Raw genomic sequence first — 24,283 nt, 5'->3', positions numbered from 1 at the left:
TGTAGTTTTGTATTTTTGTTTTCCTTATTATTAGTAATTTAAACAAATCTCTTAAAATATTTAATGAAATAATGCCGTCTAAAAGGTCCACTCTAAACTTTAACATAGTTGCCTTAAAATCAGCTTTAAGCCGACTTTTCCCACGTTGAATCAAATTCAAAACTGTAACGGCTAAGCGAACTGATGTCGATAACACCGGTGGCGTTGCCACCTTGCGGCGCATAAATTTGACTTTTGCGCTAACGGAAGAGGAAGAGATCGCGAGAAACGACGCGGTCACAAAGGAGACTCAAAAAGGTTTGAAAATAGCGGAAAATAAAGAAAATTAAATACCCCTCGAGATGCTGGGAATGTCGGTGCCAGTGCAGCTCACCAAAATGCGCAACAGCGCCGAGGCAGTGGCGTCCCTAGCCCGGGAAAAGGGCACCCAAGGGGGCCAAGGACAAGGGCAACAGGTGGACAAAGAACTGACCACCATTATGGAGGATCTGCAGAGGGATTACGGGGACTACAAGTACACCGTCTACCGGTGTGCCAGTAAATTTGTGGCCCTACAAAAGATATTCCACAGTGGGTATTGAATGGTTGTATGTTCGCCGCCCCAGGATTAACCTCTAAATTGCAGCCACTAAAATTCCCTACAAGCTTGTTCTGGCCATTTTGGATCGCCACAACTTGAACGGCGGCCTGGAGCTGATGGTTCCCCCCTTCCAGCTGACCTCCCTGCTCCACGATGTGTACTTTGCCTGCGAAAAGCTGGGCCACTTCAACCAGGATGCGGACTATCAACTGGACAGGGTCACCGGCCTGCTGGCCAACTTCTTTTGGAATGTCTACGATCCGTGGGTTATCTTGCTTCCATCTGAATCATATGTATGTAATACCCTTTTCACCCCCAGGCAACGCAGGCATTCCATTTCCCTGCTGGAGATCAAGATCACCTTCATAATGCTCTGCAAGCTATACAGCAGCGATCACCTGGTGGGCGACTTCTTTGCCCTGCTGGCGGACCCCAAGTCGCAGATTATCTCCCGATATGCTTTCGAGCAGCTCCTGGCCACGCTGAGCAAGTTACTCAGCTATTTGGGCGAGGCCAAGGCCTATGGCGCCCACAATCTTCCACTGGCAATGGAGCAGAGCTTTGCCCGCTGTCCACACGGCGTTGGTGGACTTGCCGAGCCGCAGTTCCACAAACTCTGGACGGGAGCGGGTGTCCAGACGCGGTTCCTCATCTATGGCAATCTGCTGGCGTTGGTGAAACGCATCGAGGACACGGAGCATTTGATACACAGCAATTCCTGTGCCGGCTGTCGCAAGGAGCACATTGTGGGCATTCGCTTTCGGTGCCAGGTGTGCCGGGATATATCCCTGTGCCTGCCCTGCTTTGCGGTGGGCTTTGCCGGTGGTCGCCACGAGCCGGGGCATCGAATGTGCGAGGTGTTCGTGGAGGATCAGCCGCCGTTGCGTTGGACTCGCCACCTGGCCAAGCTATGCAGCTGGCTGGTGATGCCAAGGAAGAGGCACGAGGAGGAGCGTCGTGGCTTCTGCAATGCCCAGGAGAGTGGTGCCGGCCTGGGGCAATCGGCTGCCACACCCATTCCCGCGGAGACGCGCAGTGTGCGTAGTCAGTGCCAGGAGAAGGAGAAAGACCGCACTGTAATCCTCCAGCAGCAGCAGGAGCTGTGCTCCCTGACGGGGCTAGCCAGCAAGGCCTCCAGCAGGCTGCAGTCCATCATTGACCGCTTGTTGCTGCAGAATGCGTAGGTTTTTACACTTGACACTCCTCTTTTCGCCATGCTAAAGGTTTCCGTGTCTTCTAGGAAACTGGAAACCCAGCTGCAAACTGTGGCCACAGCTTCCAGTTCGGAAATCTCGCAGTTTCTCAGCGCCCATCAGAGCTTTCTGCTGCAGATCATCGAGGATATGCGACAGCTATCGGTGGGATTGCTCTGAATTCAGCTGTTAGACTGAGCTAATTACTTATATTTTCCTGCAGCACTCTTCTGTGGCAGCTTCACCACCTGTTCCTGTTCCTGTGGTGGCTCCTTCAACTGCTCCTTTGGTCAGCTCCACTTTTCTCAGCTCCAGCACGCCGCAGAGGCAGATTTTCGATATGTATGCACCCGTAGGAGCCAACCTCACGCACTCCAGTAGGCAGACAATCAAATACAATGCTTAAAACCAGTACTAAAACATTCTGTATATTCCAGTTAATGGCGCCGACTTGAATCGCAGCTATTTGGAGGCCAACAAATCGGATTATTCCCTCAACGACATCAGTTTGTGGTTCGACCAGCGTCGCTTGAGTGGGCAGCCAGGACCTGGATCCCTGCCAGCTCCTCTGACGCTGCCCATGCCGCTGGGAGCCCTGCTGGAGCAGCAGCCAGCAAGCGGAGGGGAAGGTCGCGACACCGAGATGGTGAACTTCAAGCTGCTGCTGCACAAGGTCAAGGAGATCGTCGAGGACTCGTACAGCGACAATGCCGAACTGTCGGCGGCCACTCAGAACCTGGAGAACGTCCTGGACAGCATCATCAAGAGCGAGGAGCAGCAGCGGCGCATCAGCACATGAGAATCGGAATGCCCCTGCGCCCTCATATCGATTCCAGCCAGACCAAGTCCAATTAGCTCTAAGTTGTAAATGTTACGAATAATTCGGACACAATGATATTCAAATTCATTCATATATTATACTCTTTATATAGGAATTTTCCAATCCTAATCAAAAATGCTTTAAATTTCACATAAATGCTTTAAGTTGTAGATGTAAAACTCTGACACAAATGCAATACAATAAATTGTTCATATAAAAAATGCATGCTTAAAGCACTTCATGAAAGGGAATGTTATACAATTCGCATACATATCACTAAGCCGTGGCTTAAAATATTTCAAAAAAATCATCAAAAAGTGGTGGTTTTTGTAAAAAATTAAACAAAAAACCAACCTAGAAAAAGGAATCTATTCCTTATTCTGCTCCGTTTTGCGTAATATCATTTGTGCCAGCACATCGCTAGCCATTTGTACTTTGTAGAGATGCGTCAGCTGCTTGCGGCGCTCCTCCACACTGGCTGCCGGCTTCAGCACCACCTTCCAAGCCTCCAACTCCTCCTGCAGACTCTTCTCCAACTCGAGGTTAGCATCGGCGACCGACAAGTTTGGCTCGTTGACCCCCAGGTAAGTAAGATTGCAGTGCAGCAGGAGAAGATCGCGCATCAGGCGATGCATGAACAGGCGCAGTCGGTCGTCCGTTTGGGCGTACACATGCCACTGCTCACCGGGATCGTCGCGGAGGAGCAGAGTGCCACACCACTGCGACATTGGCTGGCGATTGTAGAAGATGCGCTGGACAGGATTGGCGGCGGCGGCGTCAGCGGTGGAGGACTGAAAAGGTGAGTCAGGGCACGAATCGTCGAGCAGGTCAGATTCTGAAAAACATAAGGTGTTAGTATAGACCAGTGGTCCTTTCTGAAAGGTAACCACTCACTCTGTTCCTTTTCCGGCTCCTGGACTTTTATTAACTCGAACTGCAGCTTGGAGACCAGCTGCTGCTCAAACGTTGTGCAATCTTCGGCCGCCTGGAATACTAGTTTCAGTGAGCAGTGTGCTTGGTGCGTCATAATCACGGCCAGAAAGTCCTGGTGCAGCGTTTTGGCTGAAAAGGTGGGAGCCAGTGACTCTGTGGCATCCAGCAGCTTCTTGACGTCAAAGGTAATCAGGTGCAATTGCCTAGGCCACGCATTCTTCTCCGCTGTGGCCCCAACCTCGTACTGCACCATCAGATGGAGTTGCTCCGCGTGGAGGAGATCTACCAGACGCAGACGCACTACCATCGCGACAGAGGATTCGGGCGGCACTTGCCTCGCCTTGGGCACCGGTCGCCATTTGAGACGCATGGTGTGCTGATCCTGGCAAGCCCAGAACTGCGACAGCTGGTCGTAATCCTCGGGCGGTTGGCCATTGGGCAACAGGGGCAGCTCGTACAGGCGGTGCTCCATGCAGAAGTCGATGTGGGGCTCCAAAAAGACCATCGGATACACCTCCTTGCAAATGGTCAGCCGATGCCCGCCGGCTATGTTGACCAGCACAGTGCCGCAGACGAGATAGTCGCCGCTGATCCGAGTCCATACATCACCGAGCCGCCGAAGCGGTTGCTTTTCCTCGAGGAGCAGAGAGCGCTCGCCGGGCGGGCCGAAGCGGATGAGGTCCTCGACGAGGGCGAATTCCTTCTGCGTTTGCGCTCGCTGGGTGGCGAGCTCCGCTCGGAGAGAGTTCACCTCCTGCAGTCGGGCTTCCAATTCTGGCGCGGGTGCGTAAGCTTCCTTGGACGTGCTGGGTTGCTCGTCCTCCTCCTCCTTCTCCTCGGAGGGCTCCTGGAAATCGCAGCGCTCTCGTTTGCCATTGCCAAAATGTAGCTCCACGACGGCCTGGTAGGGAATGGGACCTGGAGCCATCTGGAAGGACAGCACATCCCTATGCTGCGCCACCAGCTCGAAGTTGGCGCCGTGCTCCTTGGGTCGCCGCAGCACGATGAGGTGTTTCCAGCAGTGAATCAGCAGGAAGATATCCACCCGCTGAAACATATACTTCCCCAATTTGATAGGCAGCTCCGCCGGATCCTGCAGCATGCTGGATTCCAGTCTATCCCTGGCCTCCGGGTTGATCAGGAAGGGACACATTGGTCCGTCGTAGCCCTCCAATTGGCTGGCCACCTCCTGGAGCTTCGTGCCCCTCAAATCGATTTGGTGCACCAGCTCCTTGCGCCGGAATTCGTAGAACTTGAGGTTCCTGCCCAGTACCAAAGTGGAGCCGAAATTGGAGCGATCGCGCGGTCGGCCCAGATGGAGATGGCCGCAGAAGGCCATCCGCGACCGCTGCATCACCATCTCTGGCACATTCTCTTGGACAGCCGACAGCATGGATGCGGAAACCACAAGGTTAACAAGGTGGCTTCAAAGTAAAACGAAATCGAACCGATTTATCGAAGGGCCCGTTTGGCGGGTGCCGATAGGCAGGCAGCAACGGCTATCGTTATCGATGACGGTGCTGTTATCAGGGATCGAAGTTATTTGAATTTTTATTTGAAGATTTCATTTATTTTGGTTTTTAATTTCCGAGGCACGGTGTTTCTTAAAATATAAAATGTTATAATTCATTTATAAGACAATTATTACATAAAGTCCAAACTGTACACAACATACAGGTTATAACGGCCATCTAGACATTTTCTTACGTACAACTTTAATAAACCGCTGTCGATCGAGAATAATTTAGTGGCAATTTTTGGAACACAGGCCGGTAATTACCGAAACTGATTTCGGTTCAGTACTCCATATCTAAAAACATTAAAACTGTGGGAGCCACAGTGGTTTGTGGGCGAGGAACATTCGCAAAACAAGCTTGCGCTGAATGAGAAGCTAAGGAGTCCAAAATCTGAAATCCCACAAGCTCTTATGGTTTCCGAGATCATATCGTTCACAAGGACAGACGGACATGGCTAGACCGATTCGGCTAGTAATCCTGATCAGGAACATATATTTTTTATACTATACGAAGAATACAATATACCCAGTGCTTTGGTTTCGTTTATTTCATTCCGATTTCATCTCCTACTGTCCGCGTCTGAAGTGGACCGACAGCATCAAAGTCAAAAACAACGTTAAATATCAAAAACAATATTTTAAGGTACATAAGTATTGACGCGGACGAAACTGATCACGCTTGTCCGGCACTTGGGACAGAGTTTTGATGGCTCCATTGCCCTGATCAGGCATTTCTTGCAAAAGACGTGTCCACACCTGGTGGCCACCGGCTGCTTAAATGCTTCCAAGCAAACCGGGCACTCGAAGGGGTTCAGGTTCTCATCGACTAGTTGCTTGATGACGGGAACTACCTCTTTGGTCAAGTCAATGATCTCTTCCGGCTCAATTCCGTCGGCTGCTCTGCGTCTACTCTCCGTATTAATGGGCTTCCCGCCCAGAAAACTTCGCAAGTATGAAAACATTTCTTCACGTTTGTTATTATTTCCTGCTTTGTATACTAAGACACGCTGTTCGTATAGAAACGTACAATTCTGAAGTAGAGCTCAAGGGAAACTGAAAGTTCATAACTTTCTGTTTGACTTAAAATATGGTATGTTCCATATTACCAGGCCACCTTCGTTTTTTTTAAACGAAGCACAACGTTCCCAAGATTTATCCTCTTACCTAAATGGACAATATCACAACTCCTTCAATATAACCACTCCACTAAGTGTACAAATTTGCATTTTATATAACAAATTTTTACACATTGTGAAAGTATACTAAAGTATAATATATTATAAGTAATTTTTTACTCTTAACAATATTTTCAAGTGGAAAGCGCTCTGCTCTTTATTGTTAAGTCCATTGTTGTACAAAAAATCGGCACATAAAAGAGCTCAAAACCGATTCGCCCTTGGTTTTTAAAAATTATTTTTATAATACCCCAAAAAGCTTTGAAAAAAGTGTACTGCGAATTTTCTTGAACTGAGAGAGATTTTCTGAGATTTTCCTGCTTTCAGGGTGAGTTTTTCCAAATAACTATAAATCGAGATTTGTTTTTTGGTTGTAATTTAGTTATAAGAGTTAAGTTATGGGCAGCATTCATTGCATTTAGGGGAATACCCTAAGTGAGTTTTAAAATGTGAGCATTGCATTTTATCCGATAGCTATCGCTGTTACAAAAGTACCCTAATTCACTTGTAGATTTATGTAGAGGACCCTTGAACGTCAATTTAAAATACAAGTATTGATGATTTTTTAATAATTTCATTCATAAAATGAATAACTTCAAGCGAAAACCAATTATCGGTGCAGCTTATATTTGCAATCGATAGCCACCGATTATTCAACAAGTTGTGTCTATCGGTGGAACAGCTGATCGCTTGTAAGCGGCAAGAAGAAGACGGCACACAAACATTGCATTCCGCTCCGCCCGCGCGTCATCGATTCCCAGCTCGCTCTCTCTTTCTCTCCACCCCCCACAGTGCTCCACCGCCCCCCAAATCCCCAACACCGGTGCGTGTGTGTGTGTGTGTTTGTTCGGATTTCTGGTTCAGGTTCTGATTGCCCGTGCTTGTGTGCGTGTGGTGTGCCTATGTATCTGTACTGTTGCTGCATCTTCGTCTGCTCAAAAAAAAAAATCACGAATGCAACTGCAACGTTTCAAAAATCAAAGAAAGCCTCATTTTGTTACACAGTGTTTTAAGTATTACCAATTGCAAGCAAGAAACAACAAAATCTATTCCGAGAAAACAACAACAACAACAAATGCAAAGCAATTGAAGCGCAAACACACACAAGCACAAACAGTAGGGATTGTGAAAGCGAGATAGAAATAGACTAGGCATAATTTATAGCACACACAACAACAACACACAAAACGAAAAATAAGGCTAATTATAAGAGAAAAGTGTGCTAGCCGGAATCGATAAATAACGGGACTTAAGGAGCAGGAGATTTGTTTGGAACGAACGGTAAAAATACACGCAGAAGAGGAAGAAGAAGACGAGCAACAACAACAACAAGCAGCTGTGAATCAGTCCGTCCCGCTCCCCCCTACCGCGCTTCCTCTCCCCGCGCCGGATATTCGGATTTAGATTCGGATTCGGATTTGGCTTGGTTTGGGCTTCCAATTCGGACTCGCCTTCAACTTCAATATATCCCCAGCGAAATCCGCAAATTCTCGTTTTCCCACAACATGGTGAGTACTGGCGGAGATTATTGCCGCCTTTTTCGAGTTGTTCGCTTGTTTTGGCCAAAAGCGGCAGTGGCAACAACGCCCACACACACGGTTCCCTGGTTGCTTTTGGCCAGGTTTCGAGCGCTCCACGGCCGCAGTTTCAGTCTGAACTTCGTGGCCAACAGTCGGTGGCTTCCCACTGGAAGCACAGTGAAACCTCTGCGACGAGACACCGCCCAAAATCCACTTTACAAATCCTTCGTTCGAAAGATTAAACAGTAAACACTATAATAGTCCAGGTATTTGGGAATATCTTAAGGCAATACTTATAGTTATTTAAAATACAGTATAATAGTTTTTTGATTTAAAAAATCTGAAAATCCAGTTTGTAAACGAACTTTGTAAAGTACTTACATACATATACATATATAACTGCATATATCTTATCAATTGAATACAGTATTAACTCAAAAAGTCGAACTCACAATATTTTAATGAAAATTTAAATATTTCGGAGCCCAGGTTGAAGATAGTGTAACTTTTTTACAAAAAATAGTAAGGGATTTTAAAAACATATGCATTTTTCAAAAACCAAAACATTTTGAAAAATGCATTTTTTGCACTTAAAGTATATTTAAGTTTTAATCAAACGAAATATGTTTTGTTCTTTTCGGTTATATTAAAGATGCAGTAAATTAAATATCCTAGACAACTAAAAATGATACAAATATTTCAGAGCATAGTGTAAAATATTTTTATAATACAAAAAAAAAACCTTAAAAAAAGAAAAAGATACGGTAAAATATTTTTTATATGCTAAAAACAGTTTTATAAATATTAAATTAAATATTTTGGAATTAGGAATTTAGAACTAAGAACTTAGGATGTGAAATTCTTTGGTCAAAACTGTACCAAGACTATTTGGGTTGTAATCAAGAACTCAAAAAGTATGCCACTCGTAATCTCTAATCGTAAAGTGCTTTGACTTTATAAGCACATATTTGTGTTTGCCTTTGCATACGATACGATTTTAGTAAATTCTCAGGTGATGAGCAAGTGATAAAGCAACGAATGGTTTATAAATTAACTATAGTTAATGGTTTTTTGAGCAGAGTCAAGAAACTGGATACCATCCATCTATCCATCCGCCTGTGTACTAGTCTCACTTGAGTGGGTATCCAAATTAGGGTCTGGATACCACCTGGGCACACACACATATCCACATACGATCCCCCACCAGCTGGTTACTACATTCAAGTCCGTATTTCCAGAGCCCGCCCATCGTCACGCGACGGAGCGCGCAGCAGGCGAAGATACAGACGCGGGCAATGGCCAGCAAGTCCAAGGCGGGATCGACGGCTGCGACGGCGGCGGGAGTGATCGGCAGCTCTGCCGGCGGCGGCAGCAGCGGTATCAGTGGCGGTATCAACCCCGCCGATCCGCGAAAGCCGAACAAACCGAGCGCAGCTCTGTTGGAGGCGAAACGTCGAGCGCGGAACATGCTCAAGAACCAGAGCAACGTCATGCAGGAGTGCGTCACGGATATATTCCAGAATGTGAGTAGATCCAGGTAGTGCTCCGCTTGATATCCTGACTAATCATCTGTAACTATCCCCACACAGGCTGTCAACTGCAAGGGATTGGTGCGGAAACCCACGGCCCTGATCTACGATGAGTCCATGAGCCAGCACTGCTGTCTGTGGGACAAGCAGCACTACGAGTGTCCCGAACGCTTCACACGCGTCCTAGAGCGGTGAGTTCAATACCAAGGGCTAAAAAAAGGGAGTTACCATATGCAGGGAAAATGCTATTATCGAAGTATTGATACTTAAAAGATTAATTTAATCTTTATTTAAAAACGAAACATGTTTAAAAGGGGAGCAAAGGCCATCCTCTTTAAAAGAGGTCTAAAGAATTCGCGTTTTTCTAAATCCTACCATACATTTTTCAAAAAACAAAAATCTTATTTAAGATTAACTAAGGGACAATACGATCTAATTTTGCATATGATTTTGCACCAGATACAATAAATTCAATTTGATATGTAAGATAATTTAATATTTTAACATATATATAAAATTGAAATAGCTAAAAAACTATAAAAATTTATTCGCCAGCAATGGGCTTTGAACCCTGCCATATGTAACCGTGCTATTTAGAAATTATTCAGCTTAAGTTATACCAACTAGTAATTTAATTAAACTGAGCGGGTGAAAATTATTATAAATATTATTTAAAAAAACTAGTATTGTGTTAAAACCAATTTTAAACAGAAGTCATTTTATAACTAAGGTTAATTTTAAAAGTTTGCTATTCCAACCTTGTTATTTTTAGTGATATATTTTACGTTAAACTGGTTTCTAAACCATTAGAAAATTTTATTTTTCAAGAACCTGATTAAACCCATTTTAAAATGTAGTAAATAACTTTATTAGTAATTTTTAAATGAATTTAAAGTATTTGCCAATTTTACTAATCTGTCTTCCCTAATCTTGTTCAGCTGCCGCGAACTGAATCTGGCGGAGCGCTGCTTGGAGTTGCCCTCGCGATCGGCCACCAGGGAGGAGATTCTTCGCCTGCACACGGAAGAGCACTTCGATCGCCTGAAGCAGACCTCTGGTATTCGCGATGACGAGCGCATGGAGGACCTAAGCTCGCGCTACGATTCAATTTACATTCATCCGGTGAGCAATCGGTACTTGCTGGGATCTCACGGATCAGTGGAACAATGCATCCGAATGTCTGGGAGGGAAACACTTGCACCTAATTAGCTTATTTTATTGTATTTACGCTTGATTGCTAGCGAAGATTGTTTATTTTAATTTACTGACTTGATAAATGCAAATTGAAGCAGATTAGATTAGATGCGGCCCAGTGCACAGGCAGGGGTTTAGGTACAGTGCGGTTTATAGATGTAAATGTTTGATGAACGTATAGATCGAATTTCAAATGCGTCGTTACTTTAAGAGAAAATCACTCTTAGTACAGTACAATAGAATGCCATATTTAATATTAATGTATTCCTTAATGATTGGCGAACTACTTATGTAAATGTATTCGCGTCAAAACTAAATTTAAATTAGCTTTCTAATTTTGTTTTGCTTCTATGAATATTTAGTTAAAAAATCCATGAAGTTATATATTACTTTGGCTTTTAATATATTGTTAACTCTTAAAAATTGCGTTAGTTAAGAACCCTTCTGTTCAATCCTTTTAACAATGTACGCACTGTATATTCATATGAACAAGTTCTTACGTGATTACATTTATATTATTCAGTCTTAGATAAGATTCTTGGGGCTTTATTCGCACTGAGTAGATTATAATAACCCCTGATAACTGATAACCTACCCCACCTTTCTCCCCGCAGTCCACTTTCGAGCTTTCTCTGCTGGCCACCGGCTCCACCATCGAGTTGGTGGACCATCTGATTGCTGGAAAGGCCCACAATGGCATGGCCATCATCCGGCCGCCGGGTCACCATGCCATGAAGGCCGAGTTCAATGGGTATTGCTTCTTCAACAACGTGGCCCTGGCCGCCCAGCACGCCCTGGATGTCCACAAGCTGCAGCGCATCCTGATCATCGACTACGACGTCCATCATGGCCAGGGAACGCAGCGGTTCTTCTACAACGATCCCAGGTGAGATGAGACTTGAATTCCACTATTATAGGACTTAAAATAAAATCAATGAGTAAATCTTGGGATCTCTTTTACTTCTTAAATAAATTACTTATAAGTTTTCCTTTACCTATGTTAATTAAATGTCCAGCTGTAATTTTCCAACTAGTGTAATATTAATACAGTTAAGGAATACCATATCTTAAGTCTTCAAGTTCCTAATACCAATGTCTGTGTTTTCAGGGTGGTCTACTTTTCCATCCACCGCTTCGAGCATGGCAGCTTCTGGCCTCACCTGCACGAGTCGGATTTCAGCGCCATTGGATCGGGAGCGGGCACGGGATACAACTTCAATGTGCCCCTAAACGCGACGGGTATGACCAATGGCGACTACCTTGCCATCTTCCAGCAGCTGCTGCTGCCGGTGGCCCTTGAGTTCCAGCCGGAGTTGATTATCGTCTCGGCCGGCTACGATGCGGCCCTGGGATGTCCGGAGGGCGAGATGGAGGTGACGCCGGCCTGCTATCCGCATCTGCTGAACCCGCTGCTGCGACTGGCCGACTCCCGAGTGGCCGTCGTCCTTGAGGGCGGCTACTGCCTGGACTCCCTAGCCGAGGGAGCTGCCCTCACGCTGCGCTCCCTGCTCGGTGATCCCTGCCCCCCGCTGGTGGAGGCACTGCCTCTGCCGCGTGCCGAACTCACCCAGGCTCTGCTCAGCTGCATAGCCGTTCATCGGCCGCACTGGCGGTGCCTGCAGCTGCAGAAAACCTACGATTCCTCGGAGTTGCTGGACCAGGAGAAGGGACAAGATCTGCACAAGGTGTTGCGCCTTTGGATCGGTGGACCACCGCCTGTGGATCGCTACCCGACGAGGGATACGGCCATTCCGCTGCCACCGGAAAAGCTTGCCAGGAACACGGCCCGTCTGCAAGTGCTGCGCACGGAAACCAAGCTATCGATGCCCTCGGTGAGGGTTTGCTATGCCTACGATGCCCAGATGCTGCTGCACTGCAATCTTCACGATCCCGGCCATCCGGAGCAGCCCTCACGCATCCAGCACATCCACAAGATGCACGATGAGTACGCCTTGCTGCCGAGGATGAAGCAACTGGCCGCCAGAGCGGCTACCACGGATGAAGTGTGCCTGGCCCATACTCGAGCGCATGTGAACTCAGTGCGTCGATTGATGGGACGCGACCCGGAGGATCTGCATCAGGTGTCGACGGGCTACAACTCGGTGTATCTGCATCCGCGCACCTTCGATTGCGCCACCCTGGCCGCCGGATCCGTGCTGCAGGCCGTGGACAGTGTCTTGCGTGGCGAATCCCGCAGTGGCATCTGCAATGTCCGTCCACCAGGTCATCATGCCGAGCAGGATCAGCCGCACGGCTTTTGCATATTCAACAACGTGGCCATTGCAGCGCAATATGCCATTCGGGACTTTGGCCTGGAGCGCGTGCTGATCGTGGATTGGGATGTTCATCACGGTAATGGGACGCAGCACATCTTCGAGTCGAACCCCAAGGTGCTGTACATCAGCCTGCATCGCTATGAGCACGGAGCCTTCTTCCCGAAGGGTCCCGACGGCAACTTCGATGTGGTGGGCAAAGGAGCCGGCAGGGGCTTCAATGTCAACATACCCTGGAACAAGGTCGGTTTGCTTGTCATGTACACAACTTTCCTGTATCCCAATAACCTCATTTGCTGATTTGCAGAAGGGCATGGGTGACCTGGAGTACGCGCTGGCCTTCCAGCAGCTAATCATGCCCATTGCCTACGAGTTCAATCCCCAGCTGGTGTTGGTGTCCGCCGGTTTCGATGCGGCCATCGGAGATCCGCTGGGCGGCTGCAAGGTGACGCCCGAGGGCTACGGCATGCTCACCCACTGGCTGTCGGCTCTGGCCGGCGGCAGGATTATCGTCTGCCTGGAGGGTGGCTACAATGTGAACTCCATATCGTATGCCATGACCATGTGCACCAAGACGCTGCTGGGTGATCCTGTGCCAACGCCACAGCTGGGAGCCGCTGCGCTGCAGAAGCCCCCAACGGTGGCCTATCAGAGCTGTGTGGAATCGCTGCAATCGTGCCTGCAGGTGCAACGTAACCACTGGCAGTCCCTGGAGTTTGTCGGCCGGCGGCTGCCACGCGACCCCGTTGTGGGCGAGAACAACAACGAGGATTTTCTTACCGCCTCCTTGCAACAGTTGAATATATCAAATGACAACGCTCCCGGTGCGGTGGGCGGACCCGCCGGCGATCAGCCCGATTGCGGCGATGAGCGGCCCAGCGGCAGCAAGCCCAAAGTCAAGGTAAAAACGCTCACCGAGTATTTGGCGGAGAACAAGGAGGTACGAGATCAGCATTGCCCTTATCCCCCTCGAGTCTCCAAAGCCCACTAATTGGTTGTTTTCGTGCGCGCTTCTATCTCCCCCCATTTCATGTGATCCTTCACTCTCGATCTCGATCTCACTCGATCCCGATCCAAATCACGGATCAGGCCCTCGAGCAGAATGAGATGTTCGCCGTGTATCCGCTCAAGACGTGCCCGCACTTGAGTCTTCTGCGACCGGAGGAGGCGCCGCAATGTAAGCCAATCCAATCCAATCCAATCCCATCCGAAGCCAATTCGGCCAGTGGCTCTTTATGGTCAAAGCAATAGCACTTTTCTAAAACCGAGTCTGTTTTATAATATTTCGGAGAAGTGTTCTAAATATGTGGTAATCCGTTGAGTAATTTATAGAGAACTCGAGGTCATGGTTAGTTATATTTATTTTTATAACACAACGATGACTTCGAGGTCACTATAAATCATTCAATTTATATAAAATACGTCATCAAAAATATCATATATGAGGCATTTCTTCATAAATATTATTTCTGGATCATAATATTTGGCATAATTTGGATAAATTGTTATATCCTAGCCTTTAATTTCTTGTATATCATTTTGTATATACACAAAACCTACCAGTTAATATAATCTTTTTCTTGAATAACAACATTTAGAAAGTTGAATATCATAGAATCTATTTTATGCCATATGAAAGTTCAATTCTGATCCATTTTGATTCGGGTATACTAACATTTACGTGGTAAATTTTTTATATTAAATATTATAACAATCTATAATTGATGTTACAGCATTTTTAGATCTATTTAAAATGTTACAAATGTAAATTATGAAAAGCGCAATTACTTTGACCGATTTAAAGGGCCACTTGCAATACTTTCTTCTTATTATTTGTTTATACTTGCTTTTGGTGCCAGAAATTTAAAATTGGTTATTTTTCAAAATTGAATGCTTTGTGTGCAAATGGCATGCAGTTTTGTTGTGCTTGGAGGCTGAATTGCATTTTTCAAAGGTTTTCTGTTTTTTGCCTTTTTGAAAAAACCTTTTCTTAAACTGAAAGGATTTCAGTATGGGAAAGGTATTTGTGGAATGTTTTTCTTAGCGCACGCTTTAATCTTTCTATTTCTCTTAATTATATTATTTGTTTTTAAATAATATATAGTCCTGTATAAAAATTGTGTGTGTGCAAATATTGATGAATTGTGTTCTTTTGTTATAAGGTTTGTAAATATAGATTTATCGCATGCTTGAAAAAACTGCTTCTTTTACATGTAATTTGTTTAGTGAATGGTAAACTAATATATATTTTTATATTTTTCCCCAATAGCAATAAACAGTGGGGCGGCGTGCAGCGTGTGCGGATCGACGGTGGAGAACTGGGTGTGCCTGAGCTGCCGGCTGGTGGGCTGCGGTCGCTACGTGAACGGCGACATGGAGCTGCATGCGGTGGAGGCACAGCATCCGCTGGCCATGAGCATGGCCGACCTCTCCGTGTGGTGCTACGTGTGCTCCTCGTACGTGGACCATCCCTGCCTGTATGCCTACCTCAATCCGCTGCATGTGGACAAGTTCCAGGAGCCGATGGCCTGGACACATGCCTGTCCGAAGCGCGAGGATGGACGCTATCCATTGGGGGCCGACGGGCGGGATGAGGAGGACGATGATATAGCCGGGAGCAGCATCTGCTTTCGGCTGGAGCGCCAGAGCAACTGACCCTTGGCCATCCGCGTGCTGGACGCCCTCACGGACTACATGTGCACGCTCTGCCCGCCGCTCAGACACCTGATCCAGTTCCTGGCCGAGCACCTCTGGCCGCTGCTGGAACGCATTTACCTTAACCTGCTGCATTACTTCCTGGCCCACTGAGCCACCCACCCTTCCCCCCCTATAAACCATCCCAGATCCTCACACCTGCATCCTGCATACAATTTGCCCTAAATAAAAACACATTAAACATACAAATTATTGTTAATTCGGGAGCAGTCGGCCAGCCAACCATTGGTGATCCTAATCCTGGCAACTAGCTCCCTCAAATTTATACACATAAAAATTGTTAATGTTATCAACTAATGATCTAATAAAGACTTCGAGTTTTTTTCGAGTATATTTTAGCGTGGAATTTGTTTAAACTGTAACTTGTTATTAAGTTTCTTTGGTTTACATATATGTTGTTTGAGGCACCTCAAGAATTCGCGCACTAATATTTTGTTTTGAAGAAAATTAACTTAGCTTTAATCTCCTTTAGACCCCGCTTTAGACCAAATGATTGTATCAATAAGTCATTCCCCATCTAGAGCTTATTCGAACACAACAATCAGTTGTTTGATAATTTTAAAATGTATTTCTATATTAACTCAACTTTATTGACAGTCATAACATTATGTAGAATTTAACGTTAGAGGATTATTTCTTTTTCTGTTGCTTGACTTTTCGTTTGGAGGATGGAGTGGGTGGCTGTTTCCGCTTGGTGGGCTTCCTCTTTCGATGACCGCCATCACTGGACCCGTCACTGTCGCTATCGAAAATGTCCTCGCTTTCCTCATCCGAGGAGTTGCTTTCTTCCGAGGATTCCTCAGGTTCCTGAACCGCCTTTTTCTCCACCTTCTTCTTTGGCTTCGGTTTGGGAGTGGTTACTGCCTCCTCCTCGGGCTCCTCCTTCTCTTCCTGCTCGTACTCAATGGTCACGAATCCACGTGGTGCCGCAGGCTTGGCGGTTTGGCTGGTTTCAGTTGTGGCCTTTGATTTCTTCTCCACTTTGATGCGCTGCTCCACCGGACGGGCATTGCCGAACTGACTGAGATCCAGCAGGCCCAAGCCGGTGGGTCGGCAGTCCATATTGGTGCTGGCAATCTCCTCCAGCTCGCGCTTCTCGAGGTCAATCGTCCAGACTTTGATTTCGCCGGCGCTGAAAGAGAGAAATATGTTTAGTTTCAGGATTAACTTGTGTTATAACTTGGTATTTAGTCCTTTAAAAAGATATATCTAATGTTTTTGGAGGTATTTTTGTGAAAAAGGGCTAGTGTACACATTTAAAAGATGGAAAATAGATTATACATTTTTAAAGTTGAAAAAACTAGCAAAAATGGTTAATTAAATATATTAATTTGGTATATATCTTGTAGAATTTAATATAACTGGTTAGGTCAGTTGGGCAGGCAGATCCCCGAGAGAAACTCACCTGGAGACGGTAGCCAATGATTCGTTCAGATAGGCCATGGCCTTGACCCTCGCCTCGTGTGCAGGAATGATGGTTGGCTGCAGGAAAAAAAAAAACAATTAGATAAAATGGAAAGCAGACGGTGGAAATGCTACACCCACAGGCGCATCCTCTTCGTCCTTGAGGGAAATCCAGGCCACGCTGCCGTTCTCCAAGCCAGCCAGCAGCTCGTTCCCATTCAGCCAGGCGACGCAGATGGGCTTCGCTGGCGTCTTGGAGCGCCGCACCACATGGGCGTTCTTGATGTCCCATACCTCCAGGCACAGTGGACCACTCAGCGTAAAGTGGTCACCCTGTGTGGACCAGGACAGGCAATCTGGTTGGCTGCCCAACGTTGTCTTGCTCTTCAAATTTGTCTTGTAGGCCACACGTCCCTTTACCAGGTTCCAAGTGTTCAGCACCTGGTCGCCGCCCAAAGACAAGGCCAGCTTGCTGCTGGGATGGCAACTGATGTGGGTGACGGCCTGGCCGGCATGAGCCTTCCGCCAATCGCCCTCCGTGGTCCAGCTGCCCACGCGGGTGGCGATCATGTGGCCATCGGCACTACCAGAGAGCAAGTGCGTAAGATCGGGCGAGAATTGCATCGTATTCACCGTGCCCGCGTGCGAGAGCAGGATCTGCGATTGCTTCCGCGTCCGCATGTCGTAGACGAAGATCCGGTCATCGCTGCCGCCACTAGCCACCCAGGGTCCTTGCACGGCCACCGATTTAATGGATCCGGCATGGGATCTGTCCGCAAATGTCTGTTTTAGCTGCAGTTTGGCTGGAGTGGCGTCATCCGGCGACTCGGACAGCTGGTAGCCCAGCAGGTACTCCTCGTAGGTGCCCACTATGATCTCGATGTCGGGCGGCATGGTGTGTTCTTGACGGGATTGGAAAGATGCGTTGGAGGATTCTCTTCGGTAGTTGAACAATTTGTTTATGCGCTCAACACGTGTGTCAGCGGAGTGGCAACGCCAATTCGGAACGAACTAGTGGCTCACTTTTGGCTCGGCAGCCCTGACTGTAACTAGCTAGTTTAAATTATCGAGTATATCGAATATGCAATTGAGCATTGTTGGAAATTTTATTTTTCGTCAAAATAAAGCTACCAAAAAAAATTACTCACATATTTTTAACAATTAATAAATGAAAAAATTGTGAAGTTTTCGATATAAATAGGTGAAAAGAGTAAATGGCTAGAGCTCTGATATTAGGTAAGCTCATAGTTTAATAATTCCAAAGCCAATCTTTTCTACATTGTAATTTTATAAGTCTATAAATAACATTTCTCATTTACAGCTGTGACAGACTAAAATAATAAAAAAGCTTACAAACGTCGATTGCAAATCTAATGTCATAATTTTCTTTTCCCGCTATTTTTTTAAAAAGAGCTGAAAATGGCGGGAAAAGCTTATCGGCCAGCACTGGTTCAGACAAACCTGCTAGTATCGAAGAGCGATGGGGCCCGATAGGTTCGGACACATAAATCGATTACAGAAAGATTGTATTTTGTGAAATTTTGCGAAGGAAAATTCGCTAAAATCTCTATAAAAACGAGTGTATTTTTCGGTGCGGAGTGTTCGGTGAGCCAAGGGCAGTGGAAACTGCACATTTCCAGCACCGCCCGTGAGTTGGAGGCGTGGCAGTGCTAAACCGGCGCCCAAAAAACCGAAAGAGACCGCCATGTCGAAGAGTTCCGGGTGAGTTTTTGCGGACTATGTCCAATAATCACAGATACTAATGGCTTTTACCCCCAAAAAGGCGCGACCGGGACAGGGAAAGGGAGCGGGAGAGGGACCGCGACCGGGATCGGGATCGGGACAGGGAGCGGGAGCGGGAGCGTGACAACCGGCATGACAATCGCGCTCGCGACTATGACATGGGCAAGTCCAGGAATGGTGGAGGCGGCGGTGGCGGCGGCGGAGGAGGCGGCGGCGGAGGAGGCGGCGGCGGCGGCGGTGGGTCCCGTGGTCTCCGGGATGACCGCAAGCGCGGCAAGGACATGGCCAGCGAACGAGGAAGACGAGATGACAAGCGGCGTAAGCGTTCCAGGTCAAAGGACTACGAAAAAGACAAGTGAGTAACCTGTGCTCTCCAAAGGTTCCTGATAAACAGTTTATATGGTCAAACTAGTCAGTATTCCTGCAAAACCCCTTTAAATGTTTGTTATTTCTCTTAAAAACACGATCCTATGCCTGTATTGTTTTCACATATGTACATCACTTACGATATTACCTTTTTATTATCAACATAACTACTACATCAACAACACTATTTTACCTTTCACGAGATAGTAAGGCTGAATAGAATAGTTTGGCATTCCGCCTAACGTTAAGATTTACAAATACTTCAACATTCTGTTTTTTGTCACATTAGATATGATTAATTCTATAAATCTTGTTTTTTAATAAGGGTATAAACGTTATTTATCCCGAAACGTTAATTGCTTATCCCTTAAAAATAGGATTCTCAAAAAGTGCACTGTCATCTCATACACGCAAGTTATGTGTAAGCTACTACTACTGTGTAAACTACTTTAAAAAATTAGAAGCCTGATCTCTTATCAAATCACATAAGATTACGTCTACATTTAAAAAATTTTACAATTAACTTTAATATATCCGTACAACTATTCAAAAGCAAATGCAAAAGCATATAATAAGTTATTGATTTTGAAAATACTTTAATTTTATGCATATATGAAAAGGTTACACCTTAAGACCGACCGAAGCTTACATTTTCTAAAACAACTTTCCATCAGTTCTCCCTATTACAGACGCGTTGACAAGGAGCGTGAACGTGATCGGGATCGCGATCGACAGCGGCAAAAGGACCGGGAGCACGAGAAGGATAAGGAACGCGAACGAGAGAAGGATAGAGATCGAGAGCGCCAACGGGATCGGGAACCGGATGGCAGACGGGCCGCAGCAGCCGCTCCGCTGGTCATTCCCGTGCCCTCGACCAGCTCCTCCGACGAAGCGGAGGAGGAGATCGACAAGGAGGAGCAGCAGCGTCGCCTAGAGCAGGAGATGATCAAGCGGCGGGAGCGTATCGAGCGCTGGCGGGCGGAACGCAAGCGGGATACCAAGGCAGCTGTTGTGGCGCCCGCGGTGGTAAAGTCCGCAAAGAAATGGAGCCTGGAGGATGAGTCCGAGGAGGACGACAGCAATCCGGCTCCGCCGCTGGACACTGGGAAGAAGGACGCCGAACCCGACTCGCCACCCTCCAAGTTCCACAGCATTCGCAAGCGCTTCGACGACGATGTGGTCGAGTCGAAGTTCTTGCCCGTAAAGCGTCCCACCTTCAGCAAGTCATTTGGCGCCAAATTGGGCATTGGCCTGGCTCCCAAGTCCGAGGCGGAGATAAAGAAGGAGCCACCGGCTGTGGAGCCCAAGAAGGAGATAAAAAAGGAGCCCGAACCAGCTCCCGTCAAAATGGAGATCGTCGACGAGCCCGCCGCCAAACAGGAAGATAAGCCCAAGAAAGAGGCGGAGCAGCCGAAAGTGGATGCCAAATCAGAATCCGCAGACAAGCAGCAACTTGAAGTCGAGCCGGAAGATGACATAGATCCACTCGATGCGTACATGCAGGAGGTCAACACCGAGATGCGACGTGTGAACAATTTCGTCAATCCACCCACCAAAGCTCAGGGCGTGGTCATCCTCACGGGAGTGGCCAAAAAGAAGACGGCGACGTTGAAGAAGGGCGAGTTGATCGAACAAAACATGGACAGCCTCGAGTACTCCAGCGAGGATGAGCTGGAAGACATACGTGACACGGCCGTTAACCTGGCGATGAAGCACCGCAAGGAGCTGGCCAAGATCGATCATTCCTCGGTGACATATGCGCCCTTCCGCAAGAACTTCTACGTCGAGGTGCCGGAGCTGACTCGCATGACCGCCGGCGATGTGGAGAAGTATCGTACCGAGCTGGAGGGCGTCCAGGTGAAGGGCAAGGGCTGTCCGAAGCCCATCAAGGTGAGTCCCTAGCAGCTGGAAAATTGTGGGCCACTCTGGGAGTCAATTGTGGTTTCTACTTAAATTAAATTTTAATATCCGTTTGCCAAACCCCACCTTAACTGATAATCCTCTCTCTGCCATCTCCTCCAGACCTGGGCCCAGTGCGGCGTTAGCAAGAAAGAGATGGACGTGCTGCGACGGTTGGGCTTCGAGAAGCCCACGCCCATCCAGTGCCAGGCCATACCGGCCATCATGTCCGGACGGGATCTGATAGGTATTGCTAAAACTGGCAGTGGCAAGACGTTGGCATTCATTTTACCAATGTTTAGGCACATTCTGGACCAGCCGAGCCTGGAGAATGGCGACGGCGCGATCGCGATCATAATGGCGCCCACGCGTGAACTGTGCATGCAGATCGGCAAGGACATCCGCAGGTTTAGCAAGTCGCTGAACCTGCGGCCAGTTTGTGTCTACGGCGGCACCGGGATCTCCGAGCAGATTGCCGAACTGAAGCGAGGCGCAGAGATAATTGTGTGCACGCCGGGTCGCATGATCGATATGCTGGCGGCGAATTCTGGACGAGTAACGAACCTGCGCCGCGTCACCTATGTCGTCTTGGACGAGGCAGATCGCATGTTCGACATGGGTTTCGAGCCGCAGGTGATGCGCATCATCGACAACGTACGGCCGGATCGCCAGACGGTCATGTTCAGCGCCACGTTCCCGCGGCAAATGGAGGCGCTGGCCCGACGCATTCTCAAGAAGCCCATCGAGGTGATCGTTGGCGGTCGGTCGGTGGTGTGCAAGGATGTTGAGCAGAATGTGGTCATCCTCAACGACGACGCCAAGTTCTTCAAGCTGCTGGAGCTGTTGGGCATCTACCAGGAGGCAGGCAGCATCATCGTGTTCGTCGATAAGCAGGAGAACGCCGACATTCTGCTGCGCGACCTGATGAAGGCCTCGTATCCCTGCATGAGCCTGCACGGCGGCATCGATCAGTTCGATCGCGACTCCACCATCATCGACTTCAAGTCGGGCAAGGTGCGGCTGTTGATCGCTACCTCGGTGGCTGCGCGCGGCCTGGACGTTAAGGATCTCATACTGGTGGTCAACTACGATGTACCCAACCACTACGAGGACTACGTGCACAGGTGAGCTCTGCATTTCCAGTCTGTATAGGCTATATCCCTAACTGCGTTCCCATTTCCCCAGATGTGGTCGCACCGGTCGAGCGGGCAAAAAAGGTAGCGCCTACACTTTCATAACACCAGAACAATGTCGCTATGCTGGGGACATTATCCGCGCCCTGGACTTATCTGGCACCCTGATTCCTGCCGAGCTGACAACCCTTTGGACAGAGTACAAGGCCGCACAGGAGGCCGAGGGCAAGACGGTGCACACGGGCGGCGGTTTCAGCGGCAAGGGCTTTAAGTTTGATGAGCAGGAGTTCAATGCCGTCAAGGAGAGCAAGAAGCTGCAGAAGGCGGCCCTGGGATTGGCCGATTCAGACGATGAGGAGGATATCGAGCAGGATATTGACCAGCAGATTGAGCAAATCTTTGCGGCCAAGCGAACGGTGAAGGATACTTCGGCTGCGGCCACTGCTGCGGCGGCGGCTGCTGCTGCGGCTGCTGCTGCTGCCGCCGTTTCGGGAGGAAATCCCGCCCTGGCCTCGGCGGCGGCCCAAGCCGCGGCAGCTGCTGCTGCTGCCAATTTGGCCATTGCAGCGGCCTCGGCGGCGGGTGGTGGTCAAATCGCTGGCGGAGCCCTCAGCTCCGACAAACTGGAGTTGGCCAAGCGGCTGGCTTCCAAAATCAACAGCAGTAAGAACCTGGATACGAAGGCCAGCGTAGTGGCTGTGGAACCCATGCTCAAGGGACCGCATGTCACGGGCGCCGCCGCACCGCTGTTAACCGCACGAACGGTGGCTGAGCAGATGGCCGCCAAGCTGAACAACAAGCTGAACTACCAGCCCAAGGAGGATGAGGAGGGACTGGGTCCGCTGATGGGCGGCACTACCAATTCGTTCACCAAATACGAGGAGGAGCTGGAGATCAACGATTTCCCGCAGCAGGCGCGCTGGAAGGTCACCTCCAAGGAGGCACTCGCCCAGATCTCCGAGTACTCGGAGGCGGGTCTCACCGTGCGTGGAACGTATGTGCCGCAGGGTAAGAATCCACCGGATGGCGAGAGGAAGCTCTACCTGGCCATCGAGAGTTGCAGCGAGCTGGCCGTCCAGAAGGCCAAGCGTGAGATAACGCGACTCATCAAGGAGGAGCTGCTGAAGCTCAGTTCCGCTCATCACGTCTTTAACAAGGGACGCTACAAGGTGGTCTAGACCCCTGTAAGAACTTCCCGCTATGATAAGATAATGAACTGTTCCTTGGAATACGATCAGATACACATAAGGAAATTTCCAACCGGATTTATCCCAATAAATTGATTGGATACATCTACTGTGTTTGATTTGGAGTAGGCGTGGAACCATTTTAGATATTTTAGGAATATATTGGATACTCATCGAAATGATCGACTTTGTATATCGAGATAGGAATAAATCGATAAGGATTCAGGTTAGTTTATTTGGTGAATATAAGGTATAATAAGTTTAAATTGGAGTGGGCGTAGAACCATTTGAGATACTGTAGGAACCTATTGGTTACTTATCGGAATAATCGACTTTACATATCGATTAAGGAATAAATCGATATGGACTCAGAATAATTTATTTGGTGGACAAATACAAGAGAGTTTTACCATTTTCCCAAAAATATCTATCCCATTAAGAACTCCAAATTGATTTTCTTATTTTTTGTTGCTTTTTTGCTGCATTTTTATTATTTACTTATATATCTCCGCCTGCACTCGAGCGCAGCAATCAATTGATTTTCATGCTACAGTATTTCTTGTGTCTAGAAACTACTAAAATTAAATTTAAATGTAGTTATGAGCTTGGGCATGTCCGTTATCAATGGTATGTATTATAATTTTTTATAGATATTATTATGCGCATTTTGTATTGGTTTTATGAAAAAAATTTTATGTTTTTACTTGGTTTACATTTTTATGCACTAATTTGTCGGCAAATGTTTGTTTGTTCATTCTTTTTTGATACAAAACTATTTGTTATTTGTTATTTTATTTAGCTTTCGTTTAAAATTATTATTGAATTTCGCGCTTGTCTTGACTTTGGTTTTTTGGGGTTTTTCTTTTATGGCTACTCATTCAAAATCACTCACACGCACGCTATATATATATATATATACCTATGTATATATATATCATTATCCAATAGCTTTATATTTCTTCTTTTATATGTACAATTCTAGTTAAAACTATGAAATGAGCTAAATTATACAATAAAAAAAACAAAAAAAAAATGTTATGTATAGTATATAATTTTTTTAAAATTCTTTATATATATACTATATATTTATATGTAATTCATAG

The 24,283-nt window shown here is 47.2% G+C and overlaps 5 protein-coding genes across 10 annotated transcripts; 3 read left to right on the top strand and 2 right to left on the bottom strand.

Annotated features, from left to right (window-relative positions):
• The first annotated feature begins 160 nt into the window (after nt 1-160).
• Nucleotides 161-2,818, top strand: dah (discontinuous actin hexagon). Its single transcript, XM_017068737.4, has 6 exons — nt 161-570; nt 626-842; nt 900-1,760; nt 1,821-1,938; nt 1,997-2,150; nt 2,211-2,818. Exons 1-6 carry the CDS (start codon nt 342-344, stop codon nt 2,570-2,572), a joined length of 1,941 nt encoding a protein of 646 aa, XP_016924226.2. The 5' UTR covers nt 161-341; the 3' UTR covers nt 2,573-2,818.
• Nucleotides 2,671-4,981, bottom strand: LOC108005449 (uncharacterized). Its single transcript, XM_017068738.4, has 2 exons — nt 3,488-4,981; nt 2,671-3,428 (listed from the first exon to the last, which is right to left on the bottom strand). Exons 1-2 carry the CDS (start codon nt 4,917-4,919, stop codon nt 2,962-2,964), a joined length of 1,899 nt encoding a protein of 632 aa, XP_016924227.2. The 5' UTR covers nt 4,920-4,981; the 3' UTR covers nt 2,671-2,961.
• Nucleotides 4,982-6,939: 1,958 nt separating this feature from the next.
• HDAC6 (histone deacetylase 6) lies at nt 6,940-15,779 on the top strand. Of its 5 annotated transcripts, none has more exons than XM_065867523.2 (9): nt 6,940-7,725; nt 8,976-9,260; nt 9,327-9,457; nt 10,205-10,388; nt 11,075-11,346; nt 11,569-12,976; nt 13,041-13,634; nt 13,823-13,910; nt 15,003-15,779. In XM_065867523.2, the coding sequence occupies exons 1-9, from the start codon at nt 7,723-7,725 to the stop codon at nt 15,386-15,388; spliced, it is 3,351 nt and encodes a 1,116-aa protein (XP_065723595.2). In that variant the 5' UTR covers nt 6,940-7,722; the 3' UTR covers nt 15,389-15,779. The 5 variants fall into 5 exon arrangements, with proteins under 5 accessions (XP_065723595.2, XP_016924053.2, XP_016924055.2 ...); XM_017068564.4 differs by having other exon boundaries at nt 6,941-7,725; nt 13,041-13,673; XM_065867524.2 differs by lacking the exon at nt 6,940-7,725 and adding an exon at nt 7,984-8,003 and having other exon boundaries at nt 13,041-13,673.
• Nucleotides 15,780-15,993: 214 nt separating this feature from the next.
• On the bottom strand, nt 15,994-17,852 carry LOC108005336 (p21-activated protein kinase-interacting protein 1-like). The gene is made up of 3 exons (XM_017068567.4): nt 16,994-17,852; nt 16,854-16,930; nt 15,994-16,580 (listed from the first exon to the last, which is right to left on the bottom strand). The coding sequence occupies exons 1-3, from the start codon at nt 17,744-17,746 to the stop codon at nt 16,079-16,081; spliced, it is 1,332 nt and encodes a 443-aa protein (XP_016924056.2). The 5' UTR covers nt 17,747-17,852; the 3' UTR covers nt 15,994-16,078.
• A 469-nt stretch (nt 17,853-18,321) lies between these two features.
• On the top strand, nt 18,322-23,285 carry Prp5 (pre-mRNA processing factor 5). Of its 2 annotated transcripts, XM_017068727.4 has the most exons (5): nt 18,322-18,574; nt 18,636-18,950; nt 19,636-20,851; nt 20,984-21,984; nt 22,046-23,285. In XM_017068727.4, exons 1-5 carry the CDS (start codon nt 18,558-18,560, stop codon nt 23,169-23,171), a joined length of 3,675 nt encoding a protein of 1,224 aa, XP_016924216.3. In that variant the 5' UTR covers nt 18,322-18,557; the 3' UTR covers nt 23,172-23,285. The 2 variants fall into 2 exon arrangements, with proteins under 2 accessions (XP_016924216.3, XP_036676930.1); XM_036821035.3 differs by lacking the exons at nt 18,322-18,574; nt 18,636-18,950; nt 19,636-20,851 and having other exon boundaries at nt 20,984-21,107; nt 21,163-21,984.
• Nucleotides 23,286-24,283: the final 998 nt, after the last annotated feature.

Source organism: Drosophila suzukii, chromosome X (assembly GCF_043229965.1).
Source record: "Drosophila suzukii chromosome X, CBGP_Dsuzu_IsoJpt1.0, whole genome shotgun sequence".
Classification (NCBI taxonomy): Eukaryota; Metazoa; Arthropoda; class Insecta; order Diptera; family Drosophilidae; genus Drosophila; species Drosophila suzukii.
This window is presented reverse-complemented; position numbering and strand designations above follow the sequence as displayed.